Source organism: Lottia gigantea, assembly GCF_000327385.1.
Source record: "Lottia gigantea unplaced genomic scaffold LOTGIsca_82, whole genome shotgun sequence".
NCBI classification, from domain to species: domain Eukaryota; kingdom Metazoa; phylum Mollusca; class Gastropoda; family Lottiidae; genus Lottia; species Lottia gigantea.
Genome location: NW_008710725.1, coordinates 3,873 through 23,100, shown reverse-complemented (window position 1 = coordinate 23,100; position 19,228 = coordinate 3,873). Strand labels below are relative to the sequence as shown.

Sequence of the window (19,228 nt, the reverse complement as noted above, 5' to 3'; positions counted from 1 at the left end):
CCCCCCTCCCTAAGATATAACTTGGAAGTTAATTTTAACCTACTAAATAAAAAAAAAATTAAGTTAGAATTCAGGAAACGTGGTTTTATTTACTTTAATTACAACACGAGGTGAATCGGTAAGCCTAGAGTAAACAGACTTCACTCGCTTTCATTTACCATCCTTACTGGTTCATTATTAACATACCTCTATACAGTCTTTAATTAACATTAGATGGTGGGTGGGGACGAGATGGGGAATGGGTAGCCTACTAAGAGTGGGGGGATGCGCAGTGAGTTGGTAATTCTAGAATAAACTCGCCTTCATTTTTGCATCCCTCTTGAAGTCTTTAATTAACTTTAGAGGGAAGGGGCGTGCTATGAGATGGGTACAGTAAGATCAGAGAGGTGGGGCGGGGCCGATGTAAGATGCGCTGTCCAACTACTGAGTTTTACCCATTATTTTTTTGCGAATTAGAATATTATATTCAAAATAGTACTGAAAGAGCATGACTATGATTTCACAAGCAAAGGGAACGTTTTTAAAGTTTATGTCTCGGCACCTTGTCATAGCCTTAGAATATTCATAACAGGTAAGAAAAGAATCAGTATTTTGGTAAAATAAAAACTTTTGAGACCATGGCTGCAGAAAATAAACCTTTAATATAATAAATTTTACTAAAATTTTGCTATTATTTGCTATAAACAATTTACATACAAAAAATATATATACATATTATTACACTATAATATATTAATAACTACACAAAGGAATGGTTAAAATTGTATTTTAATCAGATTGAGTGAAATAACCCAAAGTAAAGATGAGAAACAAAATATCAAAGGCTGTATTTAATTCAGAAATAACCCATTTTGGAGGGGACACACTTGTAATTAGTGATCAAGTTTGTGACAGTGTTTGTTACGGAAAGCAACAATATTGTCAAAATTATATTCAATATACAATATGGTGGGCGAAAAGTGTCAATAATTGATGTTTTAATTGTTTTTAATCAGATGTCTTATGGAAGACAAAACTTGATAATGATTTTGATCAGATGTTATGGAAGGCGATACCTGCCAAAATTATTCATTGTATATGTACATTATGGAGGGGAAACAGTGACAAAAGTTCATTACGCCATACGACTGGAATGAATGGATCTTTTTGATTTCTCTGAACGATGGGAGTATTCGGAATAACGATCATCGGATAAAGCTTGTAGTCCCGATCTTTTGGACATCGTATCACTGGCGTATCCATTAAACTCGGCTGGAAAATAGAAAATAAAAACACAATTAGATATCAGAGGTGTGGAAACCACAGCTTTGTAAACTAAAATCAAAGTCGAATGCCATTGACAAAGCAAACATACAAGTGAATAGAAGTCTTTCAATACCAATTGAACGATATTAGGCATGTGGACTCTCTGAAATTTATCCTGAGTCGATAATTAAACAATATTAACTGTGTGGACTCTCTGAAATGGATCTTCAGTTAAATACTTTGTTTTCAAAAGAACATTATTAGCTATGTAGACTCTCTGAATTGGATGCTGAGTTGACAATAAAACAATAATACCACATACACATTAATAGTTATGTGGACTCTCTGAAAGTGGTAATCAGATGACAAACCCAATAGAGTCACAATGAAAGAGATTGAGCGACTGTTGAAACCTGTCAAACGTTATGTGGTAAAAGTGGTATTTAGAAAGAGATATTAAACTAACTGGAAGTGTTTGACTAGATGATAGAACAGATTACCAAGACTGTTTACAATCTACTGGTAGTCAATATGGTCAACCCTTCTGAAGTCAATTTCTAGATTTGTTAAGTTTGTTACAACCAACTATTTAACCACCAGAATTACGACATCTATCATTTCAAATTTCAGTATTATCTAATCATATAATCCGAGCAGATATGGCCAATATTTTATGACGTCCCGAGTAATATAGGTTTTCACAAACGTTTTGTCAACTGGACGCAAGTTCGGTGTCAACAGCTTGTAGAAGGCATGTAACCTATCGACAACTAGTAACGACAATCTAACAGAAGGTTGTTAACGTGGTCTAATCTTTTCACTGTTGGTCTTGAAACAATGAACGCTGTGGTCAAAGGTCACAACTGGTGGACGCTTCACTATTAACAACTCATTGGGAACAACGTTTCGAGTCGGTTACTGTTTTGATTCTTAGATTCTTGAATTCAATTAATATTAAACAAACAGTATCCACAAAAAGACGTACAAAATGGCAGGTTTCACAAAGCTTCTTCACAAATATATAAAACGAAAGTGTACCAAGGCGCTATACCTCTACCCTTTACGACATAGAGACGACACCAAAACGTTACCATAGCAACGTATTTACCTCTAATTTTCACATACACTTCGGAATGAATCAACTCGACCTTTGACCTTTAAAGACCGACAACACCTTTATGTGAACGTTCTTCTCCCAAAATTCTTGAGCTGTTTTTTTCGGTGATTTATAAAGAGTAACTTCGTTTCATATTTTTTTTCCAATTTGAAACTTCGAAACTTTGACTATTCAAATCGTCACGTTCGATTCACCACTTTGTTTGAATATTCGAATACGTTAAATTTTATTTAAAAACTACATTTCTAAGGTGAATATAAAATAAATGGAGTTTTACGTCCAACTTTCATGAAAAAGGGACAATGTAAAGGCATGATCTTTGACCAAATAACACAATTCATCAACATACAACATTCCCTGTCAAACTAAGACACAAAATTTTGGACTGGTTGGAAATGGTTATTTTTGGAGTTAATTTTGGTTAGGTTTAAATTAAAGAAGTAATTATGAATTAGATTAAAAACTATTGAATTCTAAAAGTTAAAAAATAAAAGTAATAGAAATATCATCGATTAAGATTTGATTAAAGCTATCGTGTTCGTATTAAAAAAAATTAAAAGAATTTTGATAAATTCTTCGATTAATAATTCGTTGGATCAACAGTGTTAATTGTATGGGTTTTGCTTTTGTATCGTATAAAAATAATTTTCTTGTCAAAAATCGCAGCTCTCTGAAAGAATATTTGTTTTGAATTTTAAAAAATCGAGTTAAATAATTATATAACATGTTCATTCAAGCATTAAAACAAGGATAGCTTTAAGAGTAAAACAAGTAAAAAAAATAATTATAAATATCATATAGACTTATTTGGTTAAGAGAGGGTTAACAAAAATAACAACAGATGGAGGTGTAAAGGGTTAATTTTTTAAAATATCGCTAATGATATACCTACGCTTTATTTTTCGGCTGCAAAAATAACATTTGAATTTTGTGAGAAAGTGTTAAAAACATAATAATTTGGAGGCCAATACATAATATAACAATTCTATACATCAAAAGACAAAGATAATGAAATTCTGGCTATATTTCTCTGCAATGCTCCTGCGAATTTGAATCCAATTATTTCAATTTGTATGCTCGATACCCCTCTTGTAGATCTGACGCCACTCTTCTTCACATTGTGTACAGATCAACGTATTGAACTTTGACACAACGACTGCATGATTTATCTTAACCAATCAGAGCCTCTGTTACGATTGCCTGAATCTAGCTTTAAAGCTGAACTTAACATTGCGAAGAATTTTTTCAGATTCAAATAGAGTGAGATACTGCTGTAAATAAAATACTACAGTATAGCTTGGCACATCTATCTGGCCTATCACCAAATTCTTATGCCACGGTCTGTGCATTCGAGAATGGGCCAGTTATCGACCATAGCCCTAATCACAAGCTAATTTCATACTTACATTTCTCTAACTTTTTGTAAACTTCTGGTAAAAGTTTAGCTTGTTTGGCTGCTAAGACGAAAGCTAAAATAGCCAAGATGGCGGCGTCGAATATAAGTACTATAGCTAAGATATACGCCCATCTGATTCCACAATATCCCATATCGTAAATTCGGTTGTTGTTACCACATACTCCCGTTATGATATCATTATCCCAACCATTGGGGAAGATTACACAACCCAAAAACATGAAGATAGCTGAAAATCAGAAAACATTATCGTTATTATATAAATCTACCAAATAAACATTATTAGCTATGTGGACTCTCTGAAAAGGGAACCTAAGTTGACAAACCTTATAAATGCCAAAATAACATTATTAGCTATGTGGACTCTCTGAAAGGGATGCTAAGTTGACAAACCTAAATACCAAATAAACATTATTAGCTATGTGGACTCTCTGAAAGGGAACCTAAGTTGACAAACCTTATAAATGCCAAAATAACATTATTAGCTATGTGGACTCTCTGAAAGGAAACCTAAGTTGACAAACCTTATAAATGCCAAAATAACATTATTAGCTATGTGGACTCTCTGAAAGGGAATCTAAGTTGACAAACCTTATATATGCCAAATTAACATTATTAGCTATGTGGACTCTCTGAAAGGGAATCTAAGTTGACAAACCTTATAAATGCCAAAATAACATTATTAGCTATGTGGACTCTCTGAAAGGGAACCTAAGTTGACAAACCTTATAAATGCCAAAATAACATTATTAGCTATGTGGACTCTCTGAAAGGGAATCTAAGTTGACAAACCTTATATATGCCAAATTAACATTATTAGCTATGTGGAAGGAGAGAGGGGAGAGGGGGGGGGGGTGTCAGATCTTTGTAATATAAGGCGTATTTCCCCGATTTATTTTCAGAAATTAAATTAAATTGTCCAAGGCATATTTTAAACCACGTAGTTTTTGGCAATGAAATAAAAGACGAGTAAACAGATATATTGGCCCCGGGATTATCCTTAATCCATTAATCGCAGTTAATTCTATCTCAATATTGATAAGAGCGATCTTCGATTAGATTTTAAATGACTTTTCCCATTTCAGAATTAAGTTATCTCTCGAATTATTCCAGTCAACCCAGCTGAAAATTGAGGAACTGAATCAGGCATCTTTCCTCGTTATTCAGGTCGACCCAGCAGTGTATGGGGTTTTATAAGTGTATATCTTCTATTTACATCATTCAAATTTCAAACCCGACGTTTGTGCTTCTTTAAAAACCGGAAAATTTTAGATTATAACGTCACTATCGCCAATACCATTTAAACTCAATTCAGACGACGTATCTTGATTCTATGTAAATTATTTTTGTAGTTATAAAGACAGTATAAAGCCGACCCTACCTATTCTGAATATTTGTATTTGTCACTACATTGTTTTATTGACTAAACCTCTCTTAAACAAATACAGGCAGGTTTCTATTACACTCAATATCAACTAAAAACACCTCCCGTGAATATTCAACTCATTCAAAAACTACAGTTTTTTACTTTTCAAATCTGCATTAAAAATAACTGAATTCAAACCGACTTCTAGACACCTGGTACCACTTTTCATCATTAAATATTCTTCTAGACACCTGATACTACTTTTCTTTATATCTTAATAATTGATATACTTCCACATAAGAGCGATTTTGGTGCCAGGCAGGGTATGCTTACTCTTCTAGACACCTGATACCACTTTTCTTTATGAAATACTTACTCACTTATAATTGATATACTTCCAAATAAGACCGATTTTTGTTATGCTTACTCTTCTAGACACCTGATAACACTTTTCATTATGAAATACTTCCCCACTAATGATTGATATACTTCCTCATGTGAATAGTTCATTAGCTGCTAGAAATATTTTGCAAAACTGTTATTTTGGATTTTGGTTTCGTTTTGCAGTTTAGATCTTTAGTACTTGAATTGTGCTCGGTTAAATGCCTAAAACCCAACTGCAAAATTTGATCGTAAGATTGTTTGTCAAGCGAGGACCAAAATGTGTATTTTTGTCTACAATGTGCTTATTTTATTATTGTGTCGAGATTATTGACTATGCAATGATAAGATGATAATATTTTGAGTAAATAAATTATTTTATATTTGTTTGTTATATAATATGTGTATTCGTCGCTAGAATCACGTTTATAACCAAAAAACTGTTACTATTTGTATCTCTTATTGCCCCGTGGAAACACAAAGTTACCGAAATTTGTGCGGGGTTTTTATATATTGATAGTCGTATATCTAATCAAGATGCTATATAACTATAGTTCTGTAGTTTAAGCTCTTTCATCAAAACTTCGTGATACTTTGTCGCTAAAAGTTTGGCTGAAAAATTAATGCCTTGTCTGTAATTCGAATGATGATGACGTATGAAAATGTCTGTTAGTGATTCCTGATTTTAAATCAACCAAATATGAGACCCCTCAGCTAAAAACATTCCGAGGGTGTGGCCCCAATCCAGTTCACAGGCCCCCGCTCTTCGGGTTGTGCCACTGCTCTCTGAAGAGAATTTGGAGTTAACAAACCAAGTCGCAGAATGGTATCAGGTGTGCTGTAAGAGTAAACACGTCGTGTATCGTCAGAGTAATTATTGTAATGGAGGTTGAATAAAAGTAGATGGTCCAAAGTTCTTATATTAATTACTCTTTGATAAATAATTAATTATATTGATCATTTGATTGATTCTATACCTGATCAATACATTACTTGATTGATTTTATATATGGACAATACATTACTTGATTGATTTTTGATTGTTTTTTATTTACTATTCCATTTTTGCTCCATTAGATTCCATTATAATTATTAAAAATTGTGTTTTCTATGATGCGATCTAGTATGATAGGGTTGTATTGTTAAAAACGAAAATCGATTATGAGCTTTGTCAGGAGATTTGCAAATTCCAACAAAACATATTATCTATGTGCCTGAGGACGACGTGAGCAATACATCTAGTTGTTGCATAAAACTTTAACCAATGATTGTTGTTCCAAACAGCTGCGTCTATAAAAAAAATCCATCAGATACTTCCGACTAGTGTTTGGGATATAGAATCCTCATCAGGACAGCTAGTTTCCGAAATGGTGGCTAAACTTCCATACAATAACTTAGCAGTTAGATTGGGACAGGGAAAAGGCGACAAAATTGGCATAAGGGAGGGGGCTCATAGTTAATTCGTTTTTTATGTAAAATGATAAGAAATCTGATTCTTGGGTTAGAGGGGGGTCACTCTGAAAACCCTAATCCCTGAACCCCATATAGAAACGGCAGTGTTTTAGGCGCAAGTATTCGGCGAACTTCCTCATAAACGCTTCCCTTTTTTGTCTGAAAATAAAAAGATAAACAAAAACAGGAATACAAACCTGCAAGAGTCTGGATCCAAGCGCAGATTCTCAGAGTTGTGGCGGTATTCAGGAACAAAAACAGCAGAAGACACAGACAGCAGATTAAAAACAACAAGGCCGATAATCCAACTAAAACAGCAGCAGCATGGAACGACTTATTCAAATACTTGTTGGAATCGAAAAAATCCCCTTGACACGAAAACTCGTTATTATTGGATAATAAACAGTATCTATAGAGACCGAAAAATCCAGCAGCACCTGCCCCTGTGTCACCTATCCACTGTGGCTGAATGAAACAGACGATATTCAAAATAGCATAGCAGACTGTGAAGATACCCCAGAGAACACAGATCGCTCGGGAATTTCTCACGTAATTCGTATGATAGATCTTCGTCAATTCTGTATTATACTCCGTTTCACGATCCATCTTTCCGGAATCTTGTCAATCCACAAAAATATTCCAAAATGTTTTCAAATTGGGAAAGAAACCTCCCTAATGTCCCAAATTTAGAACGTAATCAACTGGGTGAGGCCTATTTAGACTATTTTCACCTTAGTATTAGAGAGCACCTGTAATTAAGAAGATAAAAGAAAGACCGGTCTGACAAGTTTACCGTTAACAATAGGTGAGATAGTCTAGATTACTCAGACATATTGTGACCATTTTATGATACGATTCGTTTCTGTACTTGATAATCACGACTATCACATCGTCACGTGACGTCTCTCCTCAGGACAAAAATACTTCCTAACATAGTTGTATATAAGACATTCGAGACAAAATCTTTATTAGAGTTTTTTATTATGACATTCGGGACTATCATTGCACAATAATACAAGGGAGCTTATCCTTTATAAAGGCAGCAAAAACCAGACAACAATATCACTGTTTGTTTTTGAATTTTTACAAAAGTGACGCCGACACGTGTTTCAGATACACATTCTTCATCAGGACAGCTAGAAAAAGAAATAAGAGACTAACAAAAGCACATATCTAATCATAAAGCATCTTTATTCAACTTATCGATTTCAATTCTGCCAACAAACGGCATAGAAAAGTGTCCAATATAAATATAAACACCGTGCTGATACCCTTCCCCGACCCCTCGCACCACACTTCCGGTAGGGTCATGATAACTGGCGGCTATTTTTCCTTTCGGACTGATCTCTACCAACATAGCATGACGTGGTAAAAACACATCAAAAAGCGGTCTTGGCGTTACCTGTAAAAGAAAGAATGCTAGATGATAAGGTCAATTAAATGTCAATTTGTTGCGAACTCTGCCTAGTACCTTGACATCCCCGGGAACTTTTCTCGTATCATAGAAGCTTGTAAATGTAGCGATTTGATTGGTTTCCACACCAGCAAATATGCTGAAATGCATGATGCTACTTCGTAATTTGGTCTGTCAGCTCAGCATCCGTCTCAGAGAGTCCGTAAACTGCAGCATGATTTTTTATTTTTATTTTGAATAAAGGACTTGCGATTTGAAAGAGAGTTGGGGCATTAGAAAATTCTTACCTTTGCTAAGAATCGTTTAAACCAGGGATACGGGCCAATGTTGTCTAAAAATGGCCCCAGGCGACTGGATCCTTCAAATTTCACTGAGCCCATTCCCACGAAATAATTCCCAGCCGAGTTCAGTTGGATATTGTCCGGATACCCGGGTAAATTCTCAATAAAAACTTCACGCTCACCCGCACGTGAGCCGGTCAAATGATACCTGGAAATAGTCATGTGACAGTCATGTGATATAGTCATGTGATATAGTCATGTGATAAATCATCTGGTAAAAGCTGTATATTGCTGCTGCTTCTTCGGAAGCGAGAGATGGAATGAGTTTACGCTCCACTTTTCTACGCCTAGTTGTATAAAGGAGATGGGCAACAAATGCAGTGTGCAATAAGGGAAGTTTTTGCTAGAACAGTCATTCTCCTTTTCTTTTTCGAAATCTTCGTGCACATGACATTGGGCCTCTGCCAGTTTGGATTTACACTACCCTTGGGTGGTCCTTGATTACATCACCCTCCAGTTGTTGATGCCTCTTTATCCATCCCAATTTTCTGACACTGCAGTTGGGATCCGAACGTCCTGTTGGTGTTCCCTACCCCACCCGCAACCATTCCTACACTCCCATACTCCAAATAGACGACTTACTTGATGATCCTTGAAACCGTCATCTCAACTATCAGTAGGTAAGATTCGTCTTGAGATAGAACTAAACCATTGGCCAGGTATAATCCTTCTAAAACAACTTTAACTTGGTCTGTAGTCGGATTGAAACTGAGTAGTCTCCCGTAACTGTTTGTTTCTATGACCTACAATAGAAATGGAGTTTTACGTCCTACTTTTTCGGCACTTAGTCCGAAACAGCTGCCTCTATTCCAACCTCTGATAGACATTGTGAAAGTTGTCGGGTGGCGTAGCTTACTGGGCGTGGTTTGAACACTAGTCCTACGTGAACAATTTCTTTATAATGAACTCCAACCAACATGTAGTGACGTATTTAGGGGGTGGGTCTTTGGACCATGCCCCTCCCCATCTGACATGGGTCCGAAAACATTCCGAGAAATTTAGGGAGAATGTTTTTTGAAATAGCGAAATGATTGACCACATTTCCAAACCACAGTGGGCAGGGTTCAAAGAGTAGTTATTCTTATTTGAGCACCAACAGTTGGCAGTGGGGGTGGTCGTAGTCCAGTTTGCTAGTTGTCTTACCTCATATCTGTAATTACGTCGGTCCCATTTGGTACTAGAATCGGTAAAAAATATCATTCCATCTGAAGTTATAGCCAACCCATTTAAAAACCTCAGTGGTTCTCGGAGCTGATCTGAAAAACAGAAATGATAGATGCGGGTTATTAAGATTGGTTGCTTTGTATCATTAAGTATCTAGGGTGGACGAGTTCATTTGAAACCCCTGATCATCAAGCATTGTTTAAATTGCCAACTTACCAGTATCCGGTCGAACTAAAACTTCGATATTTTTATTTTGGAGGTTGACTTTCAATAAACCTTTATAGGCGTCGACCAAAACCAAATCTCCGTTCTTGTCAATCTTCATCCCTTTAGGGCGTCCACATTCCGGTTCTAGTTCAAACGATCCTAAAAATGACAAATGGATACTAATTAAAGGTAAAGGTATACAGTTGGGGGTGGGGGGGGGAGACTGAAAAATTCAACACAAGTGAATCAAATTGATATCATCCAAGCGCCAGCATTGTCCGATTAAAATAGGGCGTTTTTATTGTCATCGGTCAAATTGGCGAGGGGTCGAAATAATTTCTCCCTTGCCCACCCTTTACCTGCGGACATGGATTATTATAGACAACTACAACTCTTTATGTTCTCTCTGGTGGACCAAATATTTAGACGACATTATCACTTAAAATATTATATGAAAACTAGTATATACCACAGTGAGAATTATTGATGCCAGTTCGTGCCAACATTTCAAGTTGACCATCTTTAAATCTCCAAATTTTACCATCCGCAGAACCGGTATAGACAAAACCTACAATGAAAAATAGGTTATGGATTGAAATTTTGGAATGGTAGTTATGGGTTTCTTATCTCCGTCGACGTAGCCTTCCTCGCCATTCCAGTTGAACCATCTGTGTTACGGATAATCCGGGAAAGATCAAAGTCAAGAGGTTTTGGCAAAGACCAGCTGGTAGACAGGATCCTTAGGACTCTAAGATTATGTTTCTTTCTATAAGACCTTTTCTTACCATTCTGATCTGCAGTGAAAGACTCCGGTCCTATAACTTGGTTTTCAAATAATTTATCAACTCTTTCCAAGGCTTGGTTTACAGCCAGAGGTCCCTTTAACTGAGGCAGGGGATGCTTATATCTATAATAACCAGTTGAAACGTCATTAGTCTATTATAGTCTGACGGAACTACCCATCTAGATATTATTTTTCCTTTTTTTTCTTTGGGCTATTTAATTCATTAGGATCGAAAATCTATTGTACCAACGTTTAAAACAGAACACTTATAGCAAGTTTCGGGAAGGTTGGAACTTAAATATTATCTATCATATAAAACGTTTGGAACTTATAAGAAAAGTTACTTGAAACGTTCGGAACTTAGTGAAAGGTTTGGAACTTGGGTGAAATATTTGGAACTTACATAAACTATTCTTGGCCTTTTTATGAAAGTTTTGAACTTACATTAAATATATGGAACTTATATAAAATATTCTGGAACTTACAAGAAAGGTTTGGGATCTATTGGCGAGGGAATAAAGTAGACGATCACAACAGCTATCAATAAAACACAGCAAGATAGATAGGGTACACTGAAATATATTAAAAAAATAACTAATGAATATTATCAACTACATGTATGCGGACTCTCTGAAAGATTTTCAGGCATTATTAGCCATGCGTGGATTCTCTGAGATGCTAAATTAACAAACCTAAATACATAAATTGTTATTGGAATGAATCATTTTATATTTTTGAGAAAACCATTTGTTTAAATTTACACTTACCTTATCAAATTGAATTTAGTCTTTTTGATTATTTTGTGGTCCGAATTCATATTATGACTTCAAGAGGCCTGTCAATATGGCCGAAATAACTAGATCTGTAGTGTTTGGGTTATAGCCAGCTAGAGTTACGAAACGGCGACGGCCGGTCAAGGCCATTGTATTATAAAATACATTGAAATGTCGACTAGACTGGACCTTGGTCAATAGACAAAGCCGGTGGAGGTCAAGATGACCAGCCAGTGTCACATTCAGATTTGAATCTTGAATTGATGAAGACTGTCTCACATCTGTCCTTTAGATAACGCCTATGTCTGAAATTTAATGGAGTTTTACGTCCTTCTTTTGGAAAAAAAAATCAAGCGGCAATATTTGTATACATGAGTCTAAAATCATTTTTCCTTCTTTTAACGATATAAATTTAAAAATGAAAGATTCAAAGCGGTCATAGTTATAATAATGTATTGAATTCAAGTATTCGTTTTATAATAACCACGAATCCATATCCAGAATTAGGCCTGCACATTGCCTATGATTTCAGCCAATCAGAACAAAGTAATTTAATCTCTCCTTATGACCGGATGTTTACATCGGTTGTCAACAAGCATGTGCTTGAAATGAAATTTTCTTGTTGATGTTGTGTTTTCAGGCATTTTGAAGTTGATTTCGGCAGGATAGAAGTAAACAATGTCTTCAGAAGGAACCCACGTTTTGCTTCCTATTGAAGCCGAGGCTTATATTGAAGATATTACAAAGATAGACTTAAAAGATGTGGGAAATAAGAAGTAAGTTTTGTTATCTTTTTTTCAAAACAACCACCATCCATTTCGAAGTTATTGCAAAATTTTCAATCTTTTTAAGTTATGAAAACTGATAAAAGTTATTTCAATGTTTGTTTTACCAGATGGTATTGCACAGCTTCAGTTATCCATTTGTGTCACGTTTGTCTTTGCTTTTGCCAGTAGATAGAGCTCAATTTCAGCTATCTGTAAGCTTATAAAGAATTCGAAACACCACGTCAAATTCTCTGGCAAACAAACATTATTTTTCATAAAACTATGTCTCTTAGATGGGGTCAACAACATGAAAGAATAGAGAAAATCAACATGCAGGCAGTGATGAGTGCTACCCAGCAAACAGACGAGTTTATCAAGGAATTTCTGATAACTTACGAAAAGGTAGGAATGACTTTTCTTTGATTGACAAATAACACACACGACGTAGGCCTACAACCAACCAATTTTCTGGACCCTGTTTGACGAACAGATAGAAGGCTAGGCCACCTACTTTCAATAATATCAATGTTTTTATTTTCAGCTGCCAGTTTTAATAGGTGATTTGATAACCACAGAAATTTGGAAAGAGAAAATATTTACTGAACTTGTTAAAATGAACTTTGAACCCAAAATTACATTTCCTATTTATATTGTGGTAAGTAGAGAATTCTTCTTTTTTTTATAAATAAAAGATCAAAGTTAAATGACCCATTGTTATATTCTATTGTATGGATGAAGCCATGCAGTGTACGATGAGGCAAAGTTTGTTTTAGTTATTTTAGTGCAATGTAGTTTGTCTTTGATGTCTATAAGATGATACTGATTCTATTACCCATTTTATGAATACGTGATATACATTATAAGTCTATGATCTTTTGCATAAAACAGAAATTGAAGTTACTGAATTTTCCCCTCGGCCTGTGCTTTCGTAACTTCAATTATTGTTTTAACTAACTAATTAAACGACTCTATCTCTATGTTTTCTAGCTCTATCATGAAGCAACTGTGTGTAATCTATTGGAAACTGTCATGTATCACCGTGATGCCTGCGAAGCCACTGAAGATGTTATTTTAGATTTATTAGATTATTGTTATAGAAAACTCACTCATATCATAGCTAGGTTGGTAGAATTATTTATTAGAAGAGATCATAAGATTCTGGAGGATCTTTTCTATCAGCTGGTACATGGTCAAACCTCTTGGTAATGATTTTACAAGGATAACTATTTAGGTTCTCAAGGTTTCTTTTTACCAACTTGTTGTTAGTCAAATCTCTTGGTAATGATAATACAAGGATAACAACTTAGATTCTCTAGGCATTGATTTTACAACTTTGGCATTTGAAGATTTTGATTCCCAGCTGTTTTTTGAATCTTGATATTGAACTGGACTTGAAGCTGGACCTTATCCCATCTTGAATGAGTGAAGTTACCCAGTAAATGAAACCAAATATTATTTGTCTATTTTAGTGCTGATGAATATAAAGAAGAACCAGAAAAGAAAAAACAAGATCAAGTTTCTTGTATGACAGTAAGTGTTATTTATGGTATATTTCTAACAATTTAAGAGTTGTTTAATGAGTTAGACATTTGGTTTTTAATGTTGTGGTCCTAGGCTTTGTTCCAGGCTTAGATTGAGATAGTTGCTGTTGATTTTTAAACCCTAGTTTCCCTCCTTCAGTTATGTACCGACAAAATTCCCTCATTGTACACTGCTTTGTATTCAGGAATTGATTAACCAGAAGAAGTCGATAGAATTTGAAGTTTGTGTCAAGTCAGTTTCATTGTTAAGATACATCACAGACCATATGGACGGGTAAGAGATTTGAATTAAACTTGTATTCTGAGACCAAAAATTCAATAAACAAGAGCAATTCTGGTGTAAAACAAACCCCCAAATACTATCATACATCTTAGCTCAAAAAATCCTAATTAAGATATAGAACAGTAGCATTACAGACCTATGCTTGATGTCCTACAGAGGATATTGACCCGTGGTCATTTAAGCTGCCCTTTCGGTCATGACCGTCATATAGAGCCAAATCAAAACTCCGTGATATTTTATTCCAGTCTACCACTAAGTGTTACAAGTCGTTTATTAAACACCTTAGATATACCTGTATTACTGGTAGAGCTGATAGAAAACCCTCCCTGGACTAAACGTCAACATGGTAAGTTATTTCCTTAAACTTAAAGATAGGGGGAGGAGAGGATACCTTAAATAGACATCTTGTTTTATATTATAAACTTAGTGGGATGAAAACCCTCCCTGGACTAAACGTCAACATGGTAAGATATTTCCTTTAACTTAATGGTGGGGAATGCATGTTTGACAATTTGACCAACAATTTTATGCCATAAGGCCTATGCTTAATCAAGCCACACTGACCCTTGACTTTTGACCTTTGTGTTTCAGGTCAACTGTATAAGTATATAGAAAACAAATGGCAGCTGGTAGCAAGAGATGATATGTTTAAAATTACTAAAATAGAAGGCCAGGTGGGTCAACTTTCTCCGTCTTTTATATAGATGTATTATTTTTAAATCCCCTGATTCCTAAATTACGTGACAGGTGATAGGTGTTTCTAGGAAACATTAGGTGAGGAGGGCAGAGCAGTGGCCACAAAATTTATCAGGGGGGGACACGAGTTATTCTTTCACTATACTTCACTCTTAACACTATGTAAAATGATAAATTTGAAAGTCAGCGGCCCCCGATAGAAACACCAGTAATCTCTTTTGCAGTCTATTCGGTCAGTGTTGTTTATTTGTATTTAAGGTGTGGATTTGTATTTGTATTTAAGGTGTGGATTTGTATTTGTATTTAAGGTGTGGATTTGTGTTTATCATGTTTTAATGGATCAGAATTGTCAACAAAAATATGATTTAAATTCTTACAGAAAGAACGTCATATTGAAGGTAAATTTTTAAAAATTTTGTTTTATTAAAATTAGTTTATCGATAAATGGAAATTGGAAAAAAGTCGGTGCTGCTGTCTCAGCCAAAATTCCCTCATTGCACACTGTAACTAATCTTTATTACTTTAATAATGTGGAAAGGGTTATATTTATTTTATTTTCTGCTTTTGATATAAAATTTCGTGATAGCTTTAACATTTCAAGTTAACACTTTATTATTTTTAGTCACAATAATTCATGATAGCTTTAATGTATCAAATCAACGATTATATTTTTTGTCTAGTTACGAGGGTATATCAATGAGATGTTACTAGATCAGCTGCCAATATTGGGAGAATTACAGAGATATCTGGAACACCTGTCTATGATGGAACCACCGCCTGTTAAACAGGATCTTGTTCTGGAACAGGTAGGAATCAGAAATTATTTCCACAGTTTTCCAATAATATTGTACCTTAGTAATTTCAAAATGGCAACAATCTTGATCAAATTTTCAGTCGATCTAATTATGTCTTTCAAAAAATATTTATATACATCAAGTGACATATTTAGTTTCATCATCCTATTAGAAAATAATTTAGAGGACCATATCCCTTTTATATTTGATATTTTTTTGTAGTTACCAGAAATAAGAGACAGTATTATAAACGAATATAATGGAAAATGGAAGAAAATGGCCGTCCAACAATCCAAAACACAATTTAATCCTTCAAACTGTGATATTCAACAACAAGCTAAAAGGTGAGTCAAGCCTTTCAGTTATTTATGGACAGAGGGGTGGGGTGGCTCATTGAGTTAGACTTTTATTAGCTAGTAAAGTTTCTAAACTTTCAATTATACTAGGGACACTCATAACATCTATTTGTATCATTTAGTGTTGAAACGGTTAGTGAATTTTATGAACCGGGTAATCTTCGGCAATAACCGTTTGTTACACGGTTAATTCCGGTTAATTACTAAAGATTATAAAAGGGGTCAAAAACCGCATTTGCGGCGGAAACTCACCGTAAACTAAACTAGAATAAGTGTAAATTAGTTACCCATGAAATACTACCCGAAATCGGTTAACTGATTAACCGTTTCAACACTAGTATCATTCCAATATTCAGTCAGGTGTCTGTGGTTCGTGTAATTCCATTAAAACTAAGTGTTTTATGATGTCACTGTCTCAAAAGCTGGTAATAATATCTAAGAGCCTTTGAAATAGTGACATCATAAGATCTCTTTAAGATTCTTTATGAAACGAAGCCATGGAAAAATAAAAGTGAACTGTATATATTTATATTTTATCTACAGATGGGCTGATACATATAATATGGACGTATTAGAAAACTTGATCTCTGATCCTCCAAAATGTGCTGTTTGTGGTGAGCCTGCTACTAAACGATGTTCACGCTGTCAAAATGAATGGTATTGTCGAAGGTATGTCAATTTTCTATCTCTTGGGCTGAAGTTCTCAAATTTCAAGAGCGTTTTAATGAATTGAGACCCTGTGTGTCACAGCCTGTGCATGTTAAAGATCCTTTGACAGTTAGAAATTAAAAAAAGTAGGCTAATGCTGCTGTCCTGGCAAAATGTCACTCATCGCACACTGCATGGCATGGTCTGTCTTCAATAGCCCAAGCATTGTTTTAATAACATGATATAGTTTAAGAATATCCTGAATATATAATATTTATCTCCCTTCTTATAATTATAAAGTAGATGCTATCTAAATGTGTCAAGATCATTTCATACTGCTGACGTATCAGATATACAATCCTCATCAGGACATCTTTCCTAAATTGCACTTAAGGCCTTTAAGCAAAGATGCGAACTCTCAGAATACTGATAAGATTTTATGTTTCTTTGATCCATCAACAAGTTTTTTTTTATTCATATTCGATTGAACAGTCTCAAAAAAACAATTAAAGCAATGAAAATTGTTCATTTTTTGTAGAGAATGTCAAGTGAACCATTGGACCAAACATAAAAAGGCGTGTAATTTGATGTTCGATTCTCTGAAAACAGATTTAAAAACAGCAGTGAAAACGTAGCGAGACTTTCAACTGGATAATTTATCTATTCAATCTGTTATTCATTCAGCATTAAATTTTGTCTACAGTCATATGAACAAGGGGAGTTTACTGGATAATTCATTCATCCAATCTCCTTTATTCATTCATTCAGCATTAAATTTTGTCTTCAATCAAAAGAACAGTTAAGGAGGAAGCTTCAAAATAGAATAGTGTTAAATTTCTTTCTTCTTTTAAACACCAATTTGATGTTATTTTTGTCAACTTTGTAAAATCATTCTTGTTTTCTTGTTCCATTATAGAGAGTAATGCTTATTTTATTAGGTACATCTTGCTAATTAAACTCAGTATTGCTTTTAATGAATTAGTTAGCTAATTGTATGAATATGTATATTTGTTCCATCCGTCCACAGAATTCAACATTCATTTATAGCAATTATTTATTTGTTTTTAAGTTTTTAGATATTTTTACTGAATATTGGTTTATGTTAAATAAAATTTATGTATTGGCACAATTGGTTGTTTTCTTTTATTTAATGATGTCTCAACCTATCAAGGGTTTTGTGGGAGTAGTTTTGATATGTATTGTATTTATTGTATCAATATTTGATAATATTTAATTATTTCATGGTAGCTTTGATATATTTCAAGGTAGCTTTAATATATTTCAAGGTAGCTTTAATATGATATATATTTCATGATAGCTTTAATGTATTTCATGGTAGCTTTGATATTTTTCGTGGTAGCTTTAATATTTTTCATGGTAGCTTTAATATATTCCATGGTAGCTTTAATATTTTTCATGGTAGCTATAATATATTTCATGGTAGCTTTAATATTTCATAGTAGCTTTAATATCATGAGTATTTCATGGTAGCTTTAATATATTTCATGGTAGCTTTAATATATTTCATGGTAGCTTTAATATGATAAATATTTCATGGTAGCTTTAATATATTTCATGATAGCTTTAATATATTTCATGGTAACTTTAATATATTTCATGGTAGCTTTAATATAATATATATATCATGGTAGCTTTGATATATTTCATGGTAGCTTTAATATGATATATATTTCATGATAGCTTTAATATATTTCATGGTAGCTTTGATATTTTTCATGGTAGCTTTAATGTATTTCATGGTAGCTTTAATATTTTTCATGGTAGCTTTAATATATTCCATGGTAGCTTTAATATTTTTCATGGTAGCTATAATATATTTCATGGTAGCTTTAATATTTCATAGTAGCTTTAATATCATGAGTATTTCATGGTAGCTTTAATATATTTCATGGTAGCTTTAATATATTTCATGGTAGCTTTAATATGATAAATATTTCATGGTAGCTTTAATATGATAAATATTTCATGATATTAATATATTTCATGATATTAATATATTTCATGGTAACTTTAATATATTTCATGGTAGCTTTAATATAATATATATATCATGGTAGCTTTAATATTTTTCATGGTAGCTTTGATATATTTCATGGTAGCTTTAATATCTTTCATGGTAGCTTTAATATCTTTCATGGTAGCTATAATATATTTCATGGTAGCTTTAATATTTCATGGTAGCTTTAATATCATTAGTATTTCATGGTAGCTTTAATATATTTCATGGTAGCTTTGATATGATAAATATTTCATGGTAGCTTTAATATATTTCATGGTAACTTTAATATGATAAATATTTCATGGTAGCTTTAATATATTTCATGATAGCTTTAATATATTTCATGGTAACTTTAATATGATAAATATTTCATGGTAGCTTTAATATATTTCATGATAGCTTTAATATATTTCATGGGAACTTTAATATATTTCATGGTAGCTTTAATATGATATATATTTCATG

The 19,228-nt window shown here is 33.8% G+C and overlaps 3 protein-coding genes across 3 annotated transcripts; 1 reads left to right on the top strand and 2 right to left on the bottom strand.

The window, feature by feature from the left end:
- Nucleotides 1–3,745: 3,745 nt before the first annotated feature.
- LOTGIDRAFT_179707 (hypothetical protein) lies at nucleotides 3,746–7,581 on the bottom strand (the record flags this gene model as incomplete). Its single annotated transcript, XM_009067380.1, has 2 exons — nucleotides 3,746–4,005; nucleotides 7,173–7,581. 2 exons carry the CDS (start codon nucleotides 7,579–7,581, stop codon nucleotides 3,746–3,748), a joined length of 669 nt encoding a protein of 222 aa, XP_009065628.1.
- A 569-nt stretch (nucleotides 7,582–8,150) lies between these two features.
- On the bottom strand, nucleotides 8,151–11,726 carry LOTGIDRAFT_197037 (hypothetical protein; the record flags this gene model as incomplete). Its single annotated transcript, XM_009067379.1, has 9 exons — nucleotides 11,653–11,726; nucleotides 11,371–11,457; nucleotides 10,887–11,008; nucleotides 10,571–10,669; nucleotides 10,111–10,260; nucleotides 9,874–9,986; nucleotides 9,313–9,473; nucleotides 8,677–8,878; nucleotides 8,151–8,377 (listed from the first exon to the last, which is right to left on the bottom strand). The coding sequence occupies exons 1-9, from the start codon at nucleotides 11,700–11,702 to the stop codon at nucleotides 8,153–8,155; spliced, it is 1,209 nt and encodes a 402-aa protein (XP_009065627.1). The 5' UTR covers nucleotides 11,703–11,726.
- Nucleotides 11,727–12,336: 610 nt separating this feature from the next.
- Nucleotides 12,337–17,378, top strand: LOTGIDRAFT_179706 (hypothetical protein; the record flags this gene model as incomplete). The annotated part of the gene is made up of 13 exons (XM_009067378.1): nucleotides 12,337–12,434; nucleotides 12,719–12,827; nucleotides 12,967–13,080; nucleotides 13,413–13,546; nucleotides 14,106–14,109; nucleotides 14,152–14,240; nucleotides 14,495–14,595; nucleotides 14,841–14,923; nucleotides 15,254–15,343; nucleotides 15,626–15,751; nucleotides 15,962–16,083; nucleotides 16,639–16,764; nucleotides 17,282–17,378. The coding sequence occupies 13 exons, from the start codon at nucleotides 12,337–12,339 to the stop codon at nucleotides 17,376–17,378; spliced, it is 1,293 nt and encodes a 430-aa protein (XP_009065626.1).
- Nucleotides 17,379–19,228: the final 1,850 nt, after the last annotated feature.